This window comes from Empidonax traillii, unplaced genomic scaffold (assembly GCF_003031625.1).
Source record: "Empidonax traillii isolate 1590-97213 ecotype Southwest subspecies unplaced genomic scaffold, ASM303162v1 scaffold717:size860381, whole genome shotgun sequence".
Lineage (NCBI taxonomy): Eukaryota > Metazoa > Chordata > Aves > Passeriformes > Tyrannidae > Empidonax > Empidonax traillii.
Window position 1 is genome coordinate 681,312 of NW_020955910.1, and position 20,699 is coordinate 702,010.

Here is a 20,699-nt window from a genome sequence, read left to right on the forward strand (position 1 = left end):
CATGGACTGCTTCACACTGGGGCCTCTCCTGAGCGGGTCCTGCGGGCACCAAACGCTCTTCTCGGGGCACTTGGATGTGGACAACAGTGTTCTCCAAAGCTCACAATAAACCCAGGCACTTTGGGGGCCCTAGTAATGGTCTCTGGCCAACACTGGTCACCAGGACTGGCGTTGGAGCCATCCCTGCAGGAGCACTTTTCTGTTCCCTCAGCCTCCCCACATCGCCCTTCTGCAGCTCAGCAGTTTTACCTTCCCAAACACACTAAGCCAAACCAAAAGAGGTAAAACACAAGAGGGCACAGTAGGGTAGGAACCAGTCATGAAGGTTCCTGACACCAGGACCCACCTCCAGCAGCACCTGGGACCAGACACTTCGGGCAGAAAGAAATGGGAAGACATGAACCCCCAAGTCACCGTTACAGGATCCCCACACCCAACCCCAGTCATGATATTTGGATCAGCATCAAGCAAGACATTAATATAAAACCACAAATAATGATCTGTGTATCCTCCTCCCACCCCCTTCAAGGCTTTAGCAACGTCCTGGGGAACGAGTTCCCAGGGCTCCCTGTAGGTTCATGGATTTTTTTTCCCCCAAAATCAGTACTGAAAATTAAACATAACAAATCCATCAAAGATGCTACCACATCATCTTTGAGATATGCACTAAACATCCCAGGTAAAGCCTCCTCACAGATCATCATCCACCCTGCAGGACCCACACTGACTTGATCACATCCAGCCTTGGAAAAAAATTGGGATGGGGGTCCCTGCCACTGCCCAAGCCTCGCACAGTCACTCCCCTCCAGCCTTTCTGTCTCAGCTTGCTTTAAATTTCAAACACTTTGATTCAAGCCAAAAGCTTTTTATGCTAAACAGAAACTGAAAGTCTTGATCTGGCAAACGGAGGCACTGGCAAAATTATGTCCATGGGGGGAAACCACGGGGGACGAGGGGAATAGGGTTTGTAAAGCCTGGTGCTCCAACAGAGGAGGGGGAAGGGAGAGCTTGGAAACACTTAAATGGCAAAACCTGTGGAAAAAGTAAGGACAGAGAGGCCAGGATGTTTAAGGTCCGTTTTTAATCCCTGCCAATGAATTTCCATTCTGTGCCAAAACTGAAATAAACTGCTTTGATCTGAAAAGGAGGAGAAAAACACACACACGGGTTCTTGGCTTCTTAAAACAATACAGATGACAAAGGAGGCGACTCCGATGAAAATGAACGTGGCGCGGCTCTGCTGACGGTGACATTTTAAAACACCCCTTTCCTCCAAATAAAGAGGACTTTGGAGGGGGTCAATTAGGAAACAATTACACAGGTCTGTAGATCACAGCATCACCGAGCATGCATCCCTCCCTCCCTCCCTCTGATCCCCCTCCAGCAGCCACCAATGCTTACATCTGTCTCCTCTTTTAACCATTTATCAATTCCGAAGGTTTCCACGGCCAGGAGCGGGGCCTGGGGCCGAGCAGGGCTCCAGATGTGACCCCGCAGCCCCCTGTGTGGTGCCAGACCTCCCACCTCTGAGCTGGCCTCTCTTCTCTTATTTATACACCCATCCCAGGGGTCCCAGTGCTCCCCTAACCATTCCCAGCTGCCAGGCTGGTCTCGCTCTTCATCCCACCCCAGTCCCACCAGCTCCCTCCTGACCTCCTTCCTTGCCCTCACAGGCTGGAGCAGGGGTGTCCATTCCATTGTACTGAGGTTAATGACATTGTGATCCATCTGAGTTCCTGATTTAGGAGCAGGACCACCATGCTGTGAGCCCAGGAAGGGTCTGCAATGCTGCCACAGAGAACACAACCACCCAACCCCAGCAAACTCTGGTACTGAGGTGGTTTAAGCATACTCTTAGACCCCCTCCCAATTTCAGAAAGCAACTTGACTCCAGTAAATAAGGGGTAGGGGTAGAATCAGGGCTCACAGCCCACCTTCATGCTTCCCCACCACTGGAAGGTGCCAGACATGGAGCGAGGCCAGTTTGTTGGGAGAAGGACATGTCATGTGCAGGGATGCTCCTCCGGAACCACTGCAGGGAAACTAGAAAAGCTCACCCAGAAGATGCTCTCGCTTGGCATCAGTTATCCACAAGAACTGCAAGTCTGAGATGCTCCCAGGTGAGCCTGAATTTTGTCCTACTTTCAAACCAGCATATGCACAAAAGGAAAAAAACCTCAAAATTAATACTCTCAGGCAGACTGAAAGGAGGCCTGCAGTGACAGGAGAATACCTCCAGGGAGGATGCAAAATGCCAACCTAGTATAAATCCCAGCTCAAGAAAAGTGGCACAGGGGCAAACTGAGGCACAGGGACAAGGCCTGGCCCGTGGACATGTCATGAATAATTAACAAGCCATGCTAGAGATCCAGACCTTCTCCTCTGTCCTGCTCCAGCCACAGGGATGGATCCATCCCCAGGCAGCGCTCAGATCATGGGCCCACCTGCAGGTCCAGGGAGGGACTGGGCAGTGCTCTCCATCCCTACAAAGCCCCTCCTGCCTCTTCTCCACTACGTTCCCACGCAGCGGGGCTCTATTTATAGAGACCTCGACCGCTAATTATAGATCGCGGCAATCAAAACAAAAGGAGGCAGAAGCTCTGCACTTGCCACTCGCTGGCTCTGTCCCTTTAGCTCGGCACTGCTCTTGTGGCAGCTCCCATATCTCAACCAAAACCTTCCAAACCACCCCAGCACCGCGGTGCCGGGCTGCTCTCCCACGGCAGCGGCCGCCATGGTTTCGTGGGGGACCACAGGGTGTTTTTACCAGGAGAACTGAAACTTGTCCTTGGACGCTCACAACACAGCAGCTCAATCCCAAGCCCGTCCCTGACTTCCTGTTCACCCTCTTTGCTGCCTTCCCCCAATGGAAGAGAGGCTTTGCTGGATGCTTCAGCTGCTTCACATCATAAACATCAACCCCCGTCATCATCCAGCAATGAAGGTTTATCAAACAGCAGGAACAAGTCAGTGCTGAGGGGTAATTGCAGGGGTTCGGCATGGGAAGGCAACCCTGAGTGATCAGACAACCTCCACATCCACCCGCGGCTGGGAGGGAGGAATTTCTGCACGTCTGAGCAGGCTCGGCTTAGCCAGGGCTCAGCAGAGCTGGGAACGGCTGCTGGCACACACCCCACGCAGGGGAAGGGGATGTGATCTGCTTGGCATTCCTAGGGGCCAGGCAGGCTCTGGGCGCCAGCAACTGCATCCAGCCTGAAAGAGGGAGACCCCAGAGAGAGAGAGAGTCTGGCAGCTCAGTCTGGTTCGAGGGGATAAAGGTCTGGGCACATCCTGCCCATCGCGGCCACCAAAAGTTTGAGTTTTCAGACAGGAAGTATGGCAGAGAAAGGACAGACAGAAGGATGGACGTACAGAAAGAAGGAGGCCAAGCCTGAGCATAAGACTCAGGATCAGCTCAAGTCTCAGGAGGGAGCTGGATGCCAGTGGGGCAGCTGGTGCCTGCCTGTCCCCCCTTCCATGCCCAAAACACTCCAACACAACAACAAACTTGACCCACCCCACGGCAAAAGGCCCTTGTGCCCAAGGCAGCCCTGTTCCATGGTCTCTGTGCTGCAGCACCAACATCTTTGGCGACCCCTGAGGTCTCCCCAGCTCGTGGCTTTGAGCTGCCCCTCCACATCCCCCTGCTCTACAACCTGCTGGGAGTGAGGGGCAGAGTCTCCCTGGGCAGGCATGGGAGCGACTCCACCACCACCACCACCAGCCCCAGGCTGCCCTCCCAAGCTCACCCCTCCCTCCAATCCCATTTTTTTAATAAGAGCAGAAATTGCCAAGCCCACAAAATTAATGTCTAAAAGGTTCAAGGCAAAGCCATTCAATCCCAGGCTGGAACTGCCTGGGAGGTCTCTGGCCAGCTGCTGCCCACCTACTGCACACTGAGAGGGCTGTTCTACACCGAGGCCTCCATGGGACCCACACTCAGCTCCCAAGGGGAACTGGGGCACGCTGGGGGTAGATCATCCAATCTGCATGGCCTGCAAAGTGGATTCCTCATGGAAAAAACAGAGTCCCCCTGGGTGAGGCTCCAGCCCTGTTACTCCTTCCCAGCCCGCAGAGGTGGTGGGGACACGGTAAGGAGCTGGCACAGCTGGAGGAGTGGAGAGCCACAGGCAGGGAGCAGCAATGGTGGCCCCCAGCAATGCCTGAGGTGCTGGGGCACAGGACTGGCTCCTCACATCCCCCACAGCCTGACCTGAGCGCCACCAGTCCCCTCCAGTGACCCCTAACACTCAGCCATCACCACCTGATGCTGTGGGGTGGTGACAGCAGAGCTGGTGCAGGCAGCAGCACAGATCCCACGCAGGGACGTGCTCCACAGAAAGGTCAGGAGAATATTTTTACACTATGTGTCAGACCCCAATGAGGAGGAAGGATTCGTGACTGTCTCCTTCAGCTATGGCAAGGCTGGACTCTCCTGACCACCTCCAATGGCACCACAAAGGGCCACGGGGGCAGCAAGTCCAGGTGCCAGCACAGTGGTATGTCACACTGTCCAGGACACCAATCCATGCTGCACATGTGCACATTCCCTTTTTGTTTGTATTTTTCCACTTTCTCCCTTCTCATGGGGAAAAAGCCCAAGAGATGCCTGCAGAACCACAGGATGCTACTCCTGTCCTCTGTGTGCTCTCTGGCAACGGTCCCCTAGGGGGCAGAGGGTTGGGGTACTGCCCCAGTGCTTCTGCCCAGATGCAGCAGGATCTGGGGCAGCTCAAGTTCCACAAGATACAAAGAGGAAAAAAAAATATCCCAGATTGTGTTTCCCAGCATCCTTGTACCTCTGCCTCACACTGGGGCATCTCCCTGCTCCAGCCAGACACAAACCACTGTCCTGTCAGTGTTAGGACAGGAAACACCAGCCCAGTGCAGAGCCAGGTTGCTGACACTGACAATGTATTAAAGCCTCCCCCGCTCCTTTGGAAGACATTTAAATTATTTAGGGCACTTGGACCAAGCCCAAGTGAAAATACAAACAAACGCACGGCATGAAATTTGAGCCAGGCTTGCCGTGCCTCCCCATCCCACGGTGCCCTCGCAGGAGGCACTGGAGGAGGACCAAGGCACACTGACCTTGTAGGGAGCCTCCCCGCCACAGACACAGGTTCCTGTGTGTCCCTGTCCCACAGGTGCACTGTGCCCAGTGGCTTCGTGAACCTCCTACCCAGGTGGATCCCAGCACGTGGGTACCCACCGTGCCAGCACGCACAACCTCAGGCACCCTCCCACAGGCTTGCTGTAGCCAGGAGGATAAATCAGCAGCCCAGGGTGGTTGGCACGCTGGATTCTTCAGCCCCACCCTGCAGTTCACTGTGGAGGGGTCTCCCTTCCTTTGCTCTCCCCTCTGTTTTTCCAACAGGAGCAGTGCCAGTGGCACGCTGCAGCTCAGGGCGGGCAAGCAGTGGGAAGGCATTCCAGCTGACCTACTTTCCACGGGCATTGCTAGGCAGGGCCCTCTTCCCGGACACTGCCAAGGTGATTCACCACCACCAAAACCCAGCTGGCACCAAGGAATAGGGCAGGAAGAGGGGAGGGGAGCAGGGGGGTGACATTGGGGTTTCCCCCTGTGCTTCCTGCCAGCAGCTGATCAATCCCATGCCAGGTGGGACCCACACGCCTCCAAACACCCACCGTCCTCTGCAGACCATCCACCAAGCTCCCACGCAAACCTAGCCTGGCACTGAGTCAAACCCAGCGAGCACAGCTCTCCTCCAGCTTGGCAGAGCACTCCAAGGGCAGAAGATAACCCTGTCTGATCCCCACATCCTGCACAGGGCTGTGTCTCTGCCCAGCAGCACTTACCATCTCGTCGAGGGCGTAGCGCAGCAGCCCGTGCTCGTAGAGGATGAAGAACCGACGCTGCCATTTCTGCAAGAGAAGACAGCGAGCTGGGTCACAGCAGTGATCACCAGCCCCTGGAGATGCACAGGAGCAGGTTTGGGGCTGTGACCACTGCCCTGAGTAGCCTGTTCCAGTGCTCAACCACCCACTGGGAGAAAAACCTTTCCCTGGTATCTAACCTGAACCTCCCCTGACTCAGCTTCACGACCGGAATACCAGGGACAGAAGAAGGATCCCCAAAGTAACTGCTCCCAGCCCTCATGTCAGATGTCCCCCAGCAGAGCATGAGTTCGATTTGGATGGTGACAGTACCTCCAGTGTGGCACTGCCCAGGTGGTCCTGGCACCGCGCTGGCACTGCTGTTTCTGCAGCTGCACAGCAAACCAGATTGGAGAACTGATCTGGCTGGAAAACTGCTTTTTTCATGTGTGCCAGGTTGTTTTCAGCCAAGAGCAAAAACTGGTTGAGCAGGCTGAAATAAAAAAGGTCTTGGATTCATAGCCCCAGTGCAGCAATTCTTATCTTGCTTTTCTCAGCCCTTTGGGCAAAGTCCAGAGTGCTCTGGGACAAGCGAAACTACCAAGGGCCCTGTGCACTTCCACACGCCCCAGCTGAGCAGGCAGTGTAGACTCTGAGGGGACTAGGGTCCCATGTCCCCTTAACGGTGGGTCAGCAAGCCTGGTACGAGCTGTGACACCAAATAATGACCCATATACCCCAGGCTGAACTCAGAACCCAATTCTTGCTCACTCGGGAGCGATTTTTTTATTACCAACAGCTCCAAGAGCATTTTGGCTGCATGACAGAGGGTTCAGGGACCATTGCCATCCCTCCCACGCACAAGACAGCCCTATCCTGGCAGCCCCAGCAGCAAGTTCTGTGAAAGACAAGCTGGGGGACAGGCTGAAAGTCCTCGTCACAAGCCAGCGGTGAAAGGACACTGGTTTGGCCACATCCTTCTGGGCCTCACATACCCCCAGGGCAGGGAAGTGGGCAATGCTTCGACCCCACACGATGCTGCTGTTTGTGCCTGCCATGAGCAAACCCCCTTGGGAAGGAGCTGAGTGTGTCCTGCTCTGTTTGCAGGTCCCTGCTGCCAACACTTGGCTCCAGAGCTCTGCAGGGCTATAGCAAATGGCAACCACCTCTCACCCCTTCCTTGCCTGCCACAGGCATATCCACATTAGGGGATGGGATGCAGCCTCCCTCTAGAGCTCATCATGGGCATGTCCATGATGAGCTGCAGAAAACAAAGCAGTTGTTTCCAAGTCCCAAAGGAAAACTGGGAGCTTTCTGATGGTCCCAGCCCAGGTCAAAGCTGCACAGCCCACACCCCACTGGCCCGAGAGCTGTCCTGACAGCACGGCACGTGTCAGACCAACCAGTGCAGCATCAAAAAGCAACAGCAACAAGCAATAAAACTGCACAGACTGAGCCTGACCAGCACCTGCAGCGCCCCAGGCTGCTGCCCAGCACAGGAAATCTTGCATCCCAGAGGAGGCATTCAAGCCTCGCTGCAGGAAACATCTTCCAGCTTCCTGGTTTGCACAAGGGGATGGGTGCATGGAGGTGGCTGTGGCACTCCCGGGGTCACAGCCACCCCTGTGGGCAGGGACAGGCCCCTTTGCTACTCCTCCTGCCACCCCCACCCACATCATGGAGAGAGGATGTCTCAGCTTCACTTACCCGGGAGCGATGGACAGGGTTGTCAAAGTCGGTTCCTTCCGGGGCCAGCAGCAGCCAGCCACCATAAATGGGTTTGGCCTGCAAAGAAACAGCAGAGAAACACTCAGGCACAATGGAAACCGGCTCAGCATGGATCAGCACCACAGGGAATCGATGGTTGTGGACCACAGGAAACCGCAGCAGCACTCAGCACGAAGGCAGCTGTGTGAGCTCAGCCTCCTGCACACACGCAAACTCAGCCTTCCCAGTGCGGGGAACGCGGTGCCTGATGGCAACCCGTGATGTGACACACACCGTGTGCCAAGGGGACTGAGACGAGAACTCGGGAGGAGGCAAAACCCCGGCCACAGACTCCAAACACAGCTGCTCCCTGCGTGGCACCGTGCCCAGAGCACCAGCTCCCGGGCACTGCCAGGCTGCAGAGCCCGTCCTCACCGTCCTTCCCCTCGCCATCGGCAGCGTGCCTCTGCTCCAAAGCAAAAACACACTCCAAAGGAGAGCTCGGTGCTTTCCGTTTGTTAATTAAGAGAGGAAAAACTACCCAGCGCTGGCAGTTCTCCAGCTCCCAGCCGCTTCCCGTGCACATCCAGCTCCTGCTTCCCTGCACAAGGGCAGTCCCTGCCAGCCCGCTCCTCCCTGCCAGCAGCCCACGGCTGAGCACACAGGAAGGTCAGAGCCGGGAGGAGGGAAAACAGCTCATTCAGCCGGCCGGGAAGAGAAAGGGAAAGAATACCCGGAAAGAAACTCGCAGCACTGCCATTTATCAGTGGAAAAAAAAAAAAATATCCAGGCTCTTTCCATCCTGGTTTGGATGCAGAAGCGGCCAGGGCGAAGCAGGCCCACGCCATGGCAAGCAGTGGGATGGGGATGGGCACTGGGAACATCCTCCCACACAAAGTCCTACAGGCACCGCTCCTGCTGCCTGTCAGGCTGTAAACTATGAGCCAACACCTGGCAAGGGCTGGGGCCAAATCCTGGTGCAAGAGTGGCAAGGCATTGCCACACCGGTGAGGCGGCTTCATGGAGATATCAGGACAGGCCAGGAGGGAGGAAACCCAGGGCAGATCCAGCTCCAGGAGCCCCTGGGTCTGGGAACGCTGCTTTCCACCACAAAACATCCACGCACGTCCACCCCAGCCCAGCCAAACAGCGACAAGGACACACGTTCCCAGCTCCTCTCTTAAATGATTCAGTTCATCTTGTTGCTTTTATTCTTTCCTTTCTTGTTCCTTAAAGTTTAAAACTGTTTCCAATTCGTTACCTCCCTTAGATTCCTCCTGCCAGTTTCTGTGGTTTTGTAATGTTAAAAAAAAGTTTCCCCTCTGGAAAAATCCCTGCAAACAATAGAAGAAACTGCCTATGCACCAGAAACTGTCAAATGCATGAAGCACTGAGTAAGCAAACTGGAAACACGCCGGAGGAGCCCTTTTACTGTTTATAAAGTGAAAAGAAATAACAAAATCTCTTATCCCCCTCCGCAACGTGACATACCAGCTCGGTGTGCTGCTCTCCCCAGCAGCTGGGAAAACACGATTTGAGAAGACCTTCCTTCCTTCCTTCCTTCCCCCTTTAAATGGGATTAAAATCAATGAAAAACGGAGCGCTGGGAGCGGGATCTAAACTTGGGGGAGTCGCTTTCCTGCATCCCAGGGCACCCCTATACCTGCCTGTTCCCACGGCCAGCGGCAGCCTCACCACCCCCACGGGGGGCACAGAAAAGCACTCGTGGGCACCGCAGCCCCCCTGGTTTGGCAAGAAGCCCTGAGACCCCCGTGTCCCCCGTCCAGCTCACCTGGATGCTGGTGCCCTGCTCGCCCGTGGCCCCCATGGCACCTCCAGCTCCGCGCCCGGCTCCGTGCCGCCCACGCTGCCAGCGCCCGGCAGGTGAGGGCAGGTGAGCCCTGTTTGCCACACCCTCGGCACACCCCGCCCCACACCCCCACCCAGAGCCGCCCGTGACGCATCCCTGCCCATCCCAGGACTCTGGAGTGGGGGATCCCGCTGATCCCCGTCGTGCCAGGGATGTGGCCACGGCCAGTTCGGAAGAGCCAAATTTCCCGAATTTCTCTCCCGTTTTACAGGGGAAAAGCAAAACTGTGAATAACTAACTGGAGGTGACCCTTCAATGGGTCACTGCGACAGGAAATGGGGTCCCCAAGTCCCCATGAGAGCCCTGAGCAACCGGCTCTGGGGCTTGAGAGGATCTTTCGAGTGGTCTCCACTACCCAGGAACAAGAGGGGTAGGACACAGCACCCCCAGCACTTGGCACCACCATGTCAAGGTGGCACCCTGGTGACACTACAGGCAGCCAAGCTGCTTGCAGGGCTCAGCCCTCCTCCATCCCCCAGTACTCTCCTCTGTGCCCCAGCACTGCCCCTGGGCACAGTCAAGTGCTCAGCCCAGCAAAGCCGTGTGAGCAAAATCTCTCCCCAGCAAAAGCCACAACGCTGCAGCCCTCCCACAGGGCCACCCCACACCACCCTGAGCACCCCACAGCGTCCTGCCCCACACAGATCCCCGCGTGACAGGCAGCAGGCAGGTCCCAGTGCCACACCAGGGATGAAGCAACCATGAAACCAAAACAGAGGACATCACCAGCATCGAGCAGACTCACAGGCATAAAGCCCTGCCCTACCTCAGCCTGGTTCACACCCCCCAGCAGACATTATTTTGCCCTCAATCACTCCAATTTTGGTTCAACTGCCTATATATAAAGCACCTATATATAAAGCACCTGAAATACACACCCTTAACATAGAGCACGGTCATTTCTGTACCAGTATCATAAAAAACCACCAGTGGGCTACACTTAATTTGGCAGAAGCATCCAATTTCAGATATTGAAACCAAAATAGCTGAAAGGTACGAATTAGAGCCAGGCAGCGTGGGCAGCCTGGTTCCACCCATCAACAGATGAACACACAGCAGCGCTTTTTAAAGCCAAACCAAAACAGGCTCCTGCTAAAACCAAGCAAATGCCCAGAGAGGTACAAGCCTAAATAAAAGGGACACGAATTAGAACATGAAGTGTCTGAAATAAACTCATCACACCTGCATTGGAATGGCCCTGCTGCAGCGAGCTTTAAAATAAACCCGATGTGGGAGGCAGGTCTGGGGGGTGCTGCAGCACCAGGATGGAGCTGGAGTCACACGTTGCTTCGCACCGGCTTAGCTTCCTCTGGAGAGTTCAGCAAGATGAGGAAAATGCAACACCCAGCACTGAGCAAGAGCTCAGAGCAAAAAAATTCTGTCTTCCAAGCAGATCTGTCCAATCTCAAGTAAAGGGATGGTGTTAGAGCAAGCCCGGGGTTCCCAGGGAAGCTCCAGGGATATCTGAGGGGCAGCTCCGGGCAGTTTCTCCACAGGCAGCAGCCACACGAGGTGCTCGGGCACTGGGTGGGTGGCTTTGCTTTTATCCAGAAGGCACCTGGCTGTAGGGTGAGCCACAGAATGCCGTGGAAAGCAGAGTGGAGGGTGGCTGCTGGGGTGGGGTGATGGTCACCCCACCACTGTGTGGGAGGCGCGGCCCGTTTGGAGCCCCACAGTGCCCAGTTCAATCCGATCCCACGGGACTGGTGGCAGCTGACTCAGGCAGAAACACCCCCACGTCACCCCTCCGCTTCCTGTCACACCTCTGGGAGTGTACAGGCACTCCATCTCACCTTTGATCCGCCACTGGAGCTGGGCTGTGGAGCAGCCACAGCCCCTCATCTGCCTCTCAGGTGGCTGTCCCAGCCATTGCATTCGTCCCCTCGGCCCGCAGGCCTAAGGTGTATCCAGGGGGAGGATGCTGCCTCCAGCCCAGCGCCGGCAGCACGGCGGGTGGGAGGAAGCGGAGAAGGAAGCGGCCCCAGTTGGGTTTACACAAAGCTGTCAGGCTGCTGTGCTGATGCTGCCCAGGCATGGACAAACCACCCCAACCAGCTCCACCAGCACTGGGAACGCGACTCCCAGCAGCCGGGGAAACGGGCTCGAAGGACGTGCAGAGTCACTCAGCACTTCCCAAAGCCCAGGGTGATACAGGAACCCTTGCACATCCCCAGGGCTCCAGGGCACCTGCTTCCAGAGGGCAGGATGGGTCACAGGAGCGTGGCAGCCCATGGAGCACCACATCACGGGGCTGGAGGTGGGCTGTGACACCAACCAGAAAGATGTGACAATCTTTCACACCTGCTGTGTTTTTGGTGGTACCATCACCTCTTCCTTCCCTGCGCAGACCAGACAGCCAAGCAGGATGCTCAGCAGCACCCAGCAGAGTCACACCATGCTGGGTGTCTGCAGGAGCTCACTGTACAAGGTGGAAGAGGATTGCTCTACCAACATCCACTTCCCCTCTTAGGGTCCTGACACCCCCAGGGCAGAGCACCCACACCCCCACTGGGGTGCTGGACACCCAGTGGGTTGGGATGCCCCCACAGCCAGTCCCCACCCACCCCAACCTGCTGCAAGGGAAGTCCGAATCCATCGCCGGGAGAGACTCCTGGCTCCGAGCGCGTGGCGGGAGGGATAATCTGTTTAGGCTGCCGGCAGACGTAATCAGCCTGTCTCGGGTGGAGGCAGGGCTTGTTTTGTTCAGGCTTGGCAACTGAGCGGGAAGGGGAAGAAAAATGGATTGTTGCAACGAAGCTTCAGGCTCTGCCTGCAGCACCGAGAGCAGAGAGTCCTGGTGCACCAGGGAAGCAGTGCCAGGGTTCCAGCAGCCCCAGGAGAAAACTACATCCCCAACCAGCACCAGGTGTGAGTCCACGGTGGAACATAGCCCACCACCCTTATGGGCTCAGCCCTGATATTCACCAAAGAAGCCTCTCTGACAGCAGTACCTACTGCTCCCCACACCCAGGGCAGCATAACACGGTCACAGTTCTCAGCCAGACCCACAGAGAGCACAGCCCCGGAGCAGGGACACTAAGGTCATTGTTCCCTGTGTGTTGACTCCTGACCCACTCAGGGCTCCCCACAGCCAGGGACTCATCTCTGGCACAGCTCAAGGGAAAAGTCACCACAAACACTGTGGTTGCAACCTCAAAATAGGAAATCTGGGCGTTTTCAGCTCTGCTCTGCTCTCAGCTTTGCTCACCTTGGAGCCAGGAGAACATCGCCGACGGGTGAGTCGGAGCAGCCGTCACCCGGCAGGAATGGGGAAGGTGACACGGTGTTCAGGGAGGGAACGGGATGCGATACCCAAGCAGGCTTTCCTGCCCACAGCACGGCTTCTAGGAACTGAGAGGCAGGCATCGCTTAACATCCTGCGTGCTCCCAGCGGGATGCCACAAGGACCACCAGAGACCTGTGACCTCGGCCAGCGGGAGGCTCCGCAAACACCGCTGCGCTGACCTGCGCTCCAGCAGCAATCCCAAGGGATGGGATGTAGCCCAGCCCCGGTGGCTAAGCCGCTTACATCCCTGTTTCCCTGCCCACGGAGCATTTCCCCTCTGCTGTCTGTCACCTGGCGATGTGCAGGGGAGCAGGGCCAAGCCCCAGCGCGGAGGCTGCAGTGCCGCCAGTGAGCATCCACAACTATTCCCAGAGCAAATGCCCTCTCATTTCCCAACTCCACACCTGAGTGGCCACTTGCTACCTCTGGGTTCAGCCCAAACAGTGCTTTTTCCAGGACAAGACCTGGGCATCTCCGGGAGACCACTCTGGATGTGTGGGGACAGTCCCCTCTCCAACCACCTCCTGACAAAACATTTTTGCACCAGCACAGGTTTGAGCCAACTGCTGCCAGAGCTGCAAACCCCAGGCCAGGTTTTCACCACCAACACAATTCCACAGGCAGGACAAGGCAACACCAGACCGGACAGACTGGACCTTGAGCACGAGGAGCACCAGGTGCTGCTGCCATGGGGCAGTTGGTGGGCACTGTGCATGGCACAGCCCTCCTGGCACACCGGGAGCACCAACCCAGCCACTGGCAAACCCCAAGGGACGGAGCTGCCCAGGCAGTTTCCTACATGGGCAGCGGGACTGACTGACCGACCGGAGGAACAGGAAGGGGAAAGGTTGAATTCACCCTTCGTGCAAACAGCCGGCCTCCTTCTGCAAACACCCCAGCTCTGGTCCCAGGGCTGTCCTCGGGTCTGAGCGCTGCCATCAGCTCGGGCAGTCGGAGCAGGACCTGGATGAGGCCAGATGGAGCGTACACAGGCGATTTGTAAAGCAGCAGAAAAACAAAGTGGGACAGAACAGACTTCGCAATTCCAGCTCCTCCTGGAGCAGCCCCGAAGCCGGCGTGCCCGGCAGCAAGCAGGCGTATCTAACCACTTCCCACCACCGGCCTTCCTCAGCGCCTGGGAGAAGCCGCAACATCTCTCCAGAGTGCTGGAGAGGGGATTTATCACTCTGCCGGGTGCCAGCGCAGATAAGGTGCGGCGCCATGCAAAAACCCAGCAGCAAGTCAGCGTGCAAGGGGGATGGTTCTCCAGCACCCAAAGGCGCCGCCACGGCCCTTCCCTTGGGCCACGCGGAGGGTTAAGTGCACCCCAAGCTGACCCCAGCACCCAACATGACACCCATCCCAAGCTCCTGCTGCTCTCCCATCACTCTCCAAGGGTGGGATGCTGCCTGGGGGTCACAGCCACCACAACCATGCCCACTCCAGCCCCCCACGCTGTGTCCCCCATGTTCCTGCCCTCCACAGACACCATCGCAGGCGAGTTTGACATTTGCAGAGAATCTCCCCCTGTTCGGCCCTAATAATTAGTCAAGCAGAAGCGGATTTTTGCAGCGTGATACAAGCAGCAGGGAGCAGGGAATGCAAACGCGGGGGCTGCTTTCCAGGAAAGCGAGGGCTTTCTCTCCCCCAGGGAGCAGGGGTGGAGGGAAAAGCGTGGCCAGGACATGATCCCTCACCCTGTCACCCTCTGGACAAGGCATGAAGCCAGGATAAGACCCCGGGCCCAAGGCATCCCAGCTCCGTCAGTGCAATGTCCCAGACCAAAGCCAAGCCTGCGACCCAACGCTGACACGCTCCAGCCTCAGGGCTGCTGGCCACCAGCTGCTCGGCATCCAAAACAGTAGGAAAGTGATAATGTCCAATGGAGAAGTGATGGAAATAACCACCCGCCGCCACTGGGCAGGGGTGTCACAGGAGGAGGCAGTGGGAAAAAATCTACAAGCTCCATTTTCTAACTGGGTGGTCCTCTGGGCATCCATGCCACGATCTCAAGTAAAAAGGGGAAAAAAAAAATGGGAACAAAAAAACCAACAAAAAAAAATACTGGTAGCTGGAAAGACGTCCTAAAATTCCTCTATCTGTGCCAGTCCCCATGCCCCGGGAGAGCACACGCATGGAGAAAATTAAAAGTAACTGCTTTACACTGTGCTCTTCTTCCAATTCAGGCCAGGCAGAACTTTGAGGTTAATTCCTAGCCTGTCCCATGTTGTGGGGGCTTCATCTTAAAGACCAAAGGCACGTGTGTGCAGGCGTGGATCGGCCCAGGGCAGTTGGCATGGAGACCAGGGATCCCACAGTGGGCCCTGCAGAGCCCTGGGTGGTTGCTTGGGAAGAGGGTCTCGCTGGCCAGGCTGGCTTTCTCCTGGAAAATGGAAGCGGGTCCCTAGGAACCATCCATCTTCCCAGGGCAGGCTCTGGAAAGTTGACCTCCACACGAGGTTTGCAGGTGGTTACAAGGGACCATGTGACACTGGCACAGGCAAGTCTTGCCAGGAAAGAGGGAATTCCCACGAAAAGGGAATTTCTCCCTTGCTGGGAAAGGAGCAGCACATAAGGTGAGCTGGCAGTGGGTGGGTGGCACAGCCAGGAAAGAGCCACCATCAGCACAGTGTCTGCCAGGGACCAGGGGCCAGATCCCGCCACCCTGCACAGGATCACAGGACTCTGCTCACCCACGACCCACAACAACAGATTTTCCCAAAGGGAGAACAGACGCGGTGACTGACCCAGTTTTTCCCATGCACCCCAGAAGGTCAAACACGGATTAGGCCAGGGTGGGGGAGGGAGGTCAAGGGAACATCACCTCCCACCTGCAGCCCTGGGTGGGGGACAGTCATGTCTCCAACGGGTGGTGGGGCCACATGTAGCTGCCCCAAATCGCACCGACCCCCGTCCGGCAGCACAGCCACGCACAAAAACAACTCGTGAACGCAGCGCTCCCGGGATTAGGGATTTAGCGTCCGCACAGCCCTTTGAAGTTGGAAGCGCTAAGTCTGATTATTATTAGAGAGCTCCAGCTCATTAATCCTGATGTTTGGGGCTGGATTTCCCCCCTCCCAGCCCCATTCCTAAGCCGGTTCCCGAGTACGACGGAAATCCACTACTACCACTAAATATTTGTGACTCTTTGCAAACACACTCCGGGTCTCTGCCCCAGCAGCTCCAGCAGCCCGGAGCAGCCGGGAAGGCACGGGGAGCAGCTCTTAACACCCACACAGGTATTTTTATCTAATAAAAATCCAAAAGAGACACCAGTGCGTAAGTGTGAAGTACCTTCACCTTTCCTGCAAGCCAAGTACAAAGGTCAGATGACTCCCAAAGACTTTTCTAGCCTGACTCCAGGTAATCACCAACACTGTCCCTGTCCACGGGGCAAGAGGGACACGCTGAGCATGGAGTCCCCACGCTGCTGTATGGGACCCCCCTCTCCCCCCGACCCAAAGCCAAGCTTAAAAAAAAAAAAAAAACATGAATTAAAAAGGCAGAAGCATTCAGAGGTGTTAAATGAACCGTTATTCCTGGGTGTGCTCGCTCCCGAGCACAACTCAACGCCCAGCCAGGCTCCTCGCTGCTGCAGCACCTCCGACACGGGGCACAGGCCGGGAGGGGAGGTGGGCAGGGTGGCCGGGTTAGGGGGGGAGCAGCGCTCTGGGGCTGCTCGGCGGGGCGGGAGGGTGCGTGCGTTCATCACACGCCGCCACAGCCACCATCTTATCTGGGAAGCGGGATTACTTCACCCCAGCTGCGAGGGAGAAGCCCGAGCGGGGGATTGCGCCGTTTTCCCCAACCGGAGCCCCCCGAGCGCGGGGCCTGGATCCGGCCGCGGGGCTGACCCCGACCCCACGGGAGCCGGACGTGGGAGCAATTCCCCCCCCCACCCCCCCCAGAAGGGCCACCCACCATCCCGGCGGGAACAAAGCCAGCGAGGGGCTGCCCCAAACACGGCCCTGGGTCCCCGAGGAGGCGGGAGGCCCCCCCATGGCAGGGCAGGCCGGCGCTGTGGGGGTGCGTGCAATGCTTTGGGCCCCCGCCCCAATGAAAAACAAATAACAAATAACAAATAACACCGCACCGGGAGGCAGCGCAACCCCCAGCGGGGCAGCGGGAAGGGGCCGGCCAGGAGCGGGGGGCTCTTCCCGAGCCCCCTCCGGGACGGCTCCTTTGTCTGGGCACGGCCGCGGCGCTCCCCGCCGCCCGCCCCTTCCCGCACACACCACGGCATTTTTTCCAGTTACATTTTTTCCATATTAGCCCTCAGATTTCACGATGCGCGCCCCCCCCCCCCTCCTTCCTCGGCTCCGCCGCCCCCCCAGTGAGCGCAGCAATATGTCTGATCTCATTGCCATAATAGGATCGGGAGCGGGGATGGCAGCCCTGGCCCAGAAAGGTGTGGGAGGAGGGAGGGCGGCCCTGCTCCCCCACACCCCGACCCCACAGATGGGCCCCCGCGCCCCAAAACACCACCCGTGCCCCCTGCCATGGGCACGCGGGTGCTGGGCCTGTGTCAGGCCTGGGAGGAAGAGGGGAAGGAAGAGGGGGAAGGAAGAGGGGGAAGGAAGAGGAGGAAGGAAGAGGAGGAAGGAAGAGGAGGAAGGAAGAGGAGGAAGGAAGAGGAGGAAGGAAGAGGAGGAAGGAAGAGGAGGAAGGAAGAGGAGGAAGGAAGAGGAGGAAAGAAGAGGAGGAAAAAAGAGGAGGAAAAAAGAGGAGGAAAAAAGAGGAGGAAAAAAGAGGAGGAAAAAAGAGGAGGAAAAAAGAGGAGGAAGGAAGAGGAGGAAAAAAGGGGAGGAAAAAAGAGGAGGAAAAAAGAGGAGGAAAAAAGAGGAGGAAAAAAGAGGAGGAAGGAAGAGGAGGAAGGAAGAGGAGGAAGGAAGAGGAGGAAGGCCTAGCCCTGGCAGCCCCCCCCAGCACTCGGCCCTTCTCGGGAAGGCACTGGGGTCCCCTTTCCATACCCCCAGGAAAGCCAGGGGCTGTAGGGCAGGGGGTTCATGTCCGGCATGGAGGGAATGTTTTGTTTGCAGCCGAGTTTTTCCCAGGACTTTTGGGATTGTGTGATGGAGGCCGCAGGACACCCCCCACCTGCTGCCCTGCACCCTAAGAGAGGACAGAATCACCCGAAGTGCCGGTGCTGGGCCCCAAATGGCCTCAGGAGGTGAGGCCCCAGGGGAGGTGGCACCAGGGTGTGCCACGGTCTAAGGGACCAGTGGACACTGCGGTTGTCCCACTGGACACCTGGGAATCTGTGGGGTCAGCAGGCATCCCATGGGATCACGGGACACCCTTATGGGACCAGAGAGCACCCAGAGGTTCCTGGACATCCCACGGGCTTCACAAATACCTGCGGGTCCCTGGGCTATCTGTGGGGTCAGCGGGCACCCTATGGGACCACACACCACCCATGGGGTCAACAAGCACCCCATGGGACTCCTTAACACTTTATGGGACCAGAATGCACCCATGAGGCTTCTGAATACCCCAGAGGATCTATGGATACCTGTGGGTCACCGTGCTATCCATGGGGTCAACAGGCACCCCATGGCACTCCTGGACACTTTACAGGACCAGAGTGCACCCATGGAGCTCCTGAACACTCCATGGAATATCGGGACACCAGTGGGTCCCTGTGCTATTTGCAGGGTCAGAAGGCACCCCACGGAAACACTAGCACCAGAGAGCACCCACTGGGTTCCTGAGCACGCCATAGGATCCATGAATACCTGTGGGTCCCTGTGCTGTCCCTGGGGTCAGTGGGCACCCCATGGGACCCCGCAGCACCTCTGACAGCCCACGATACCCATGAGAGCAGCAGGCACCCACAGGACCCTACAATATCTATGTACCCCATGGAATCCCTCGGGATCCTGTGCTAACCATGGGACCAGCAGGCACCCATGGGACCCTGTGTTATCCGTGGGATCCTAGGACATCCATGGGACCCTATACTATCTATATGATCCTGAGCTATCCATGGGGACACGCGTGGGACCCTAAGCTGACAAGGGGACCCCAAGGAACCTGTGGGACCTCAGGGTACCCACGGGGCCAGCGGAGACCCCACGGAGACCCAGGGCGCCCTGTGGACGGGGAGAAAACAGCGGGGTTTGGGGGGGCAAGATCCCACCTGGTTGAGGTCCTCGTCGTTGAGCAGGTGGGACTCGCGGGGCTTGAAGCAGTTCTGGCACTTGCTCTTGTTGAAGATGTTGGCCTGGAACTTCCTGCAGGGATTGTCCTTGGCGGCCATGGCGCGGCCCGCGCCCGCTGCGCGCCCGCTCAGCGCCCGGCGGAGCGCCCGTCCGCCGCGCCCATCGCCGCCGCCCCGCGCCCGCGGGGGGCGTCACGCCAGCGCCGAGACCGGCACAAACCTCTCCCCCACCACCAGCGAACGCAGCAGGGGGAAAAAAAAAAAAAAAAAAAACAAAATAAAAATTAAAAACCGGGAGCGAAGCGCAAGGGCGGCCGCCTCCGCTGCGGCTCAGCGGGCGCGCATGGCCCGGGCGGCGCGGCGGGGCGCGGGGAGGGGGCGGCGCTGCCCGCGCCCTGCGGGGCCAGGCGGGACGGGGAGGGGCGGTGCGAGGGGGTCGCTGCGGTGCGGGAACGGGGGTCCGTGCGGGGCGGGGCGGGACGGGGATGCGGGCGCTGCGGGAGCCGCTCCCGACTGCGCCGCCCGCAAAGTTTCCAGCGCCGCGGAGCCAGGCGGAAAAGAGGGCGGGGCCGTCGAGCTGACGGACAGGCCCACCCGCCAATGGGGGCGCGCGGCCGCCGCTAACAAAAGGCCATCCTGGCCAATGGGAAGCGAGGAGAGGGGAGGGCGGGGCCATGACAGCTGGGGGCGGGGCCGGCCCGGCCCGGCCCGGCTCGGCTCGGCTCGGCTCGGCTCGGCTCGGCTCGGCTCGGCTCGGCTCGGCTCGGCTCGGCTCGGCTCGGCTGGGCCCGGCTCGGCCAGGCTGGGCTCTCGCAGGCTCAGCCTGGCACAGATCGGCTCGCCTTGGCCCGGCTCGCCTACCTTCGGCCCAAGTCAGTTCAGCCTGACTTGGCTCAGCCTAGCACAGCTGGGCTCGGCTTGACTTGGCTCTGCTCAGCACAGCTCAGCTCCCTGCAGCCTGGCTCAGCTTGGCTCAGACTGGTACAGCTCAACTTAGCTTGGTTCAGCTCGGCTCAGCTTAGCATGGCACAGCTTGGTTTGGTACAGCCCAGCATGGATTGGCCCAGTCCAGCTCAGTGCAGCTTGTCCCAGATAAGGTTGGCTTGGCTCAGATCAGCTCAGCCAGGCTTTGTTTGACTCAGCTCACTCAGCCCCTGTAGGAGGAGTTGCCTGTTGCCCCCTGCACTCTGCCCTGCCATGCACAGACCCCTCTCTTACAGCACAGAGCCCCCCACAGCCCCACACACAGCCCAGGCCCCCCAGCACTGGGACACTCAGTGGCACTGCCCCAAGGTGACAAACCATTGACCCCAGCTCCATCCCCAGCCCTGGGCACAGCCCAGCCCTGGCACAGGTGGGCACGCTGGGGGTCATCACCCCTTGCACACCCAAATTCATTGAGGGCAATATGGCCTCACACCCCTGAGGCATCTCTGTGACCTGCAGCACTGGGGACCTGCTGAGGACAAAGCAGGGGCAGGGTTGCACATCCCACCTCAGCCACATCGCCTCTGTGCCACCATCCCTGGGGCCAGCTGGGAACTCCTGTTTGTCCAGTGAGTTTTTATCCGGTGGAAACCAGTAGGTAAATACACCCGACCGGGTGATAAGGACCCAGTGTGAGGCCACAGGTTTGGCCTCCCAGCTCTGCACCTGGAGAGCCCCAACTCTGCACAGAGCCGGGGGCAGGCACCTTGGTGCCTGTGGGGCATCACCGGGGCAGAAGAGAGGTGAGAATGCTGACCCTGGAGCAGGGGAACAGGGCAAAGGTGCCAAGTGGCACCTCCAAAACGCACCCAAGACCAGCACACCCAGATGCCACTGTGGCACACAGTGTC

General features: G+C 58.1%; 1 protein-coding gene across 9 annotated transcripts in view; it reads right to left on the reverse strand.

Annotated features, from left to right (window-relative positions):
• The window catches only part of MPRIP (myosin phosphatase Rho interacting protein), a 78,355-nt gene extending 59,250 nt beyond the window's left edge, over nt 1-19,105 (reverse strand). For 6 of the 9 annotated variants that reach the window (XM_027900313.1, XM_027900311.1, XM_027900308.1 and 3 more), the window contains exons 1-3: nt 18,841-19,105; nt 7,546-7,623; nt 5,821-5,886 (exon numbers count right to left, since the gene is read on the reverse strand). In XM_027900313.1, the coding sequence (XP_027756114.1) occupies nt 5,821-5,886; nt 7,546-7,623; nt 18,841-18,960 (264 nt within the window). In that variant the 5' untranslated portion in view covers nt 18,961-19,105. The remainder of the gene's footprint in view (nt 1-5,820; nt 5,887-7,545; nt 7,624-18,840) is intronic. The other 3 variants (XM_027900314.1, XM_027900315.1, XM_027900316.1) reach the window with 3 other exon arrangements.
• Between the last annotated feature and the right edge of the window lie 1,594 nt (nt 19,106-20,699).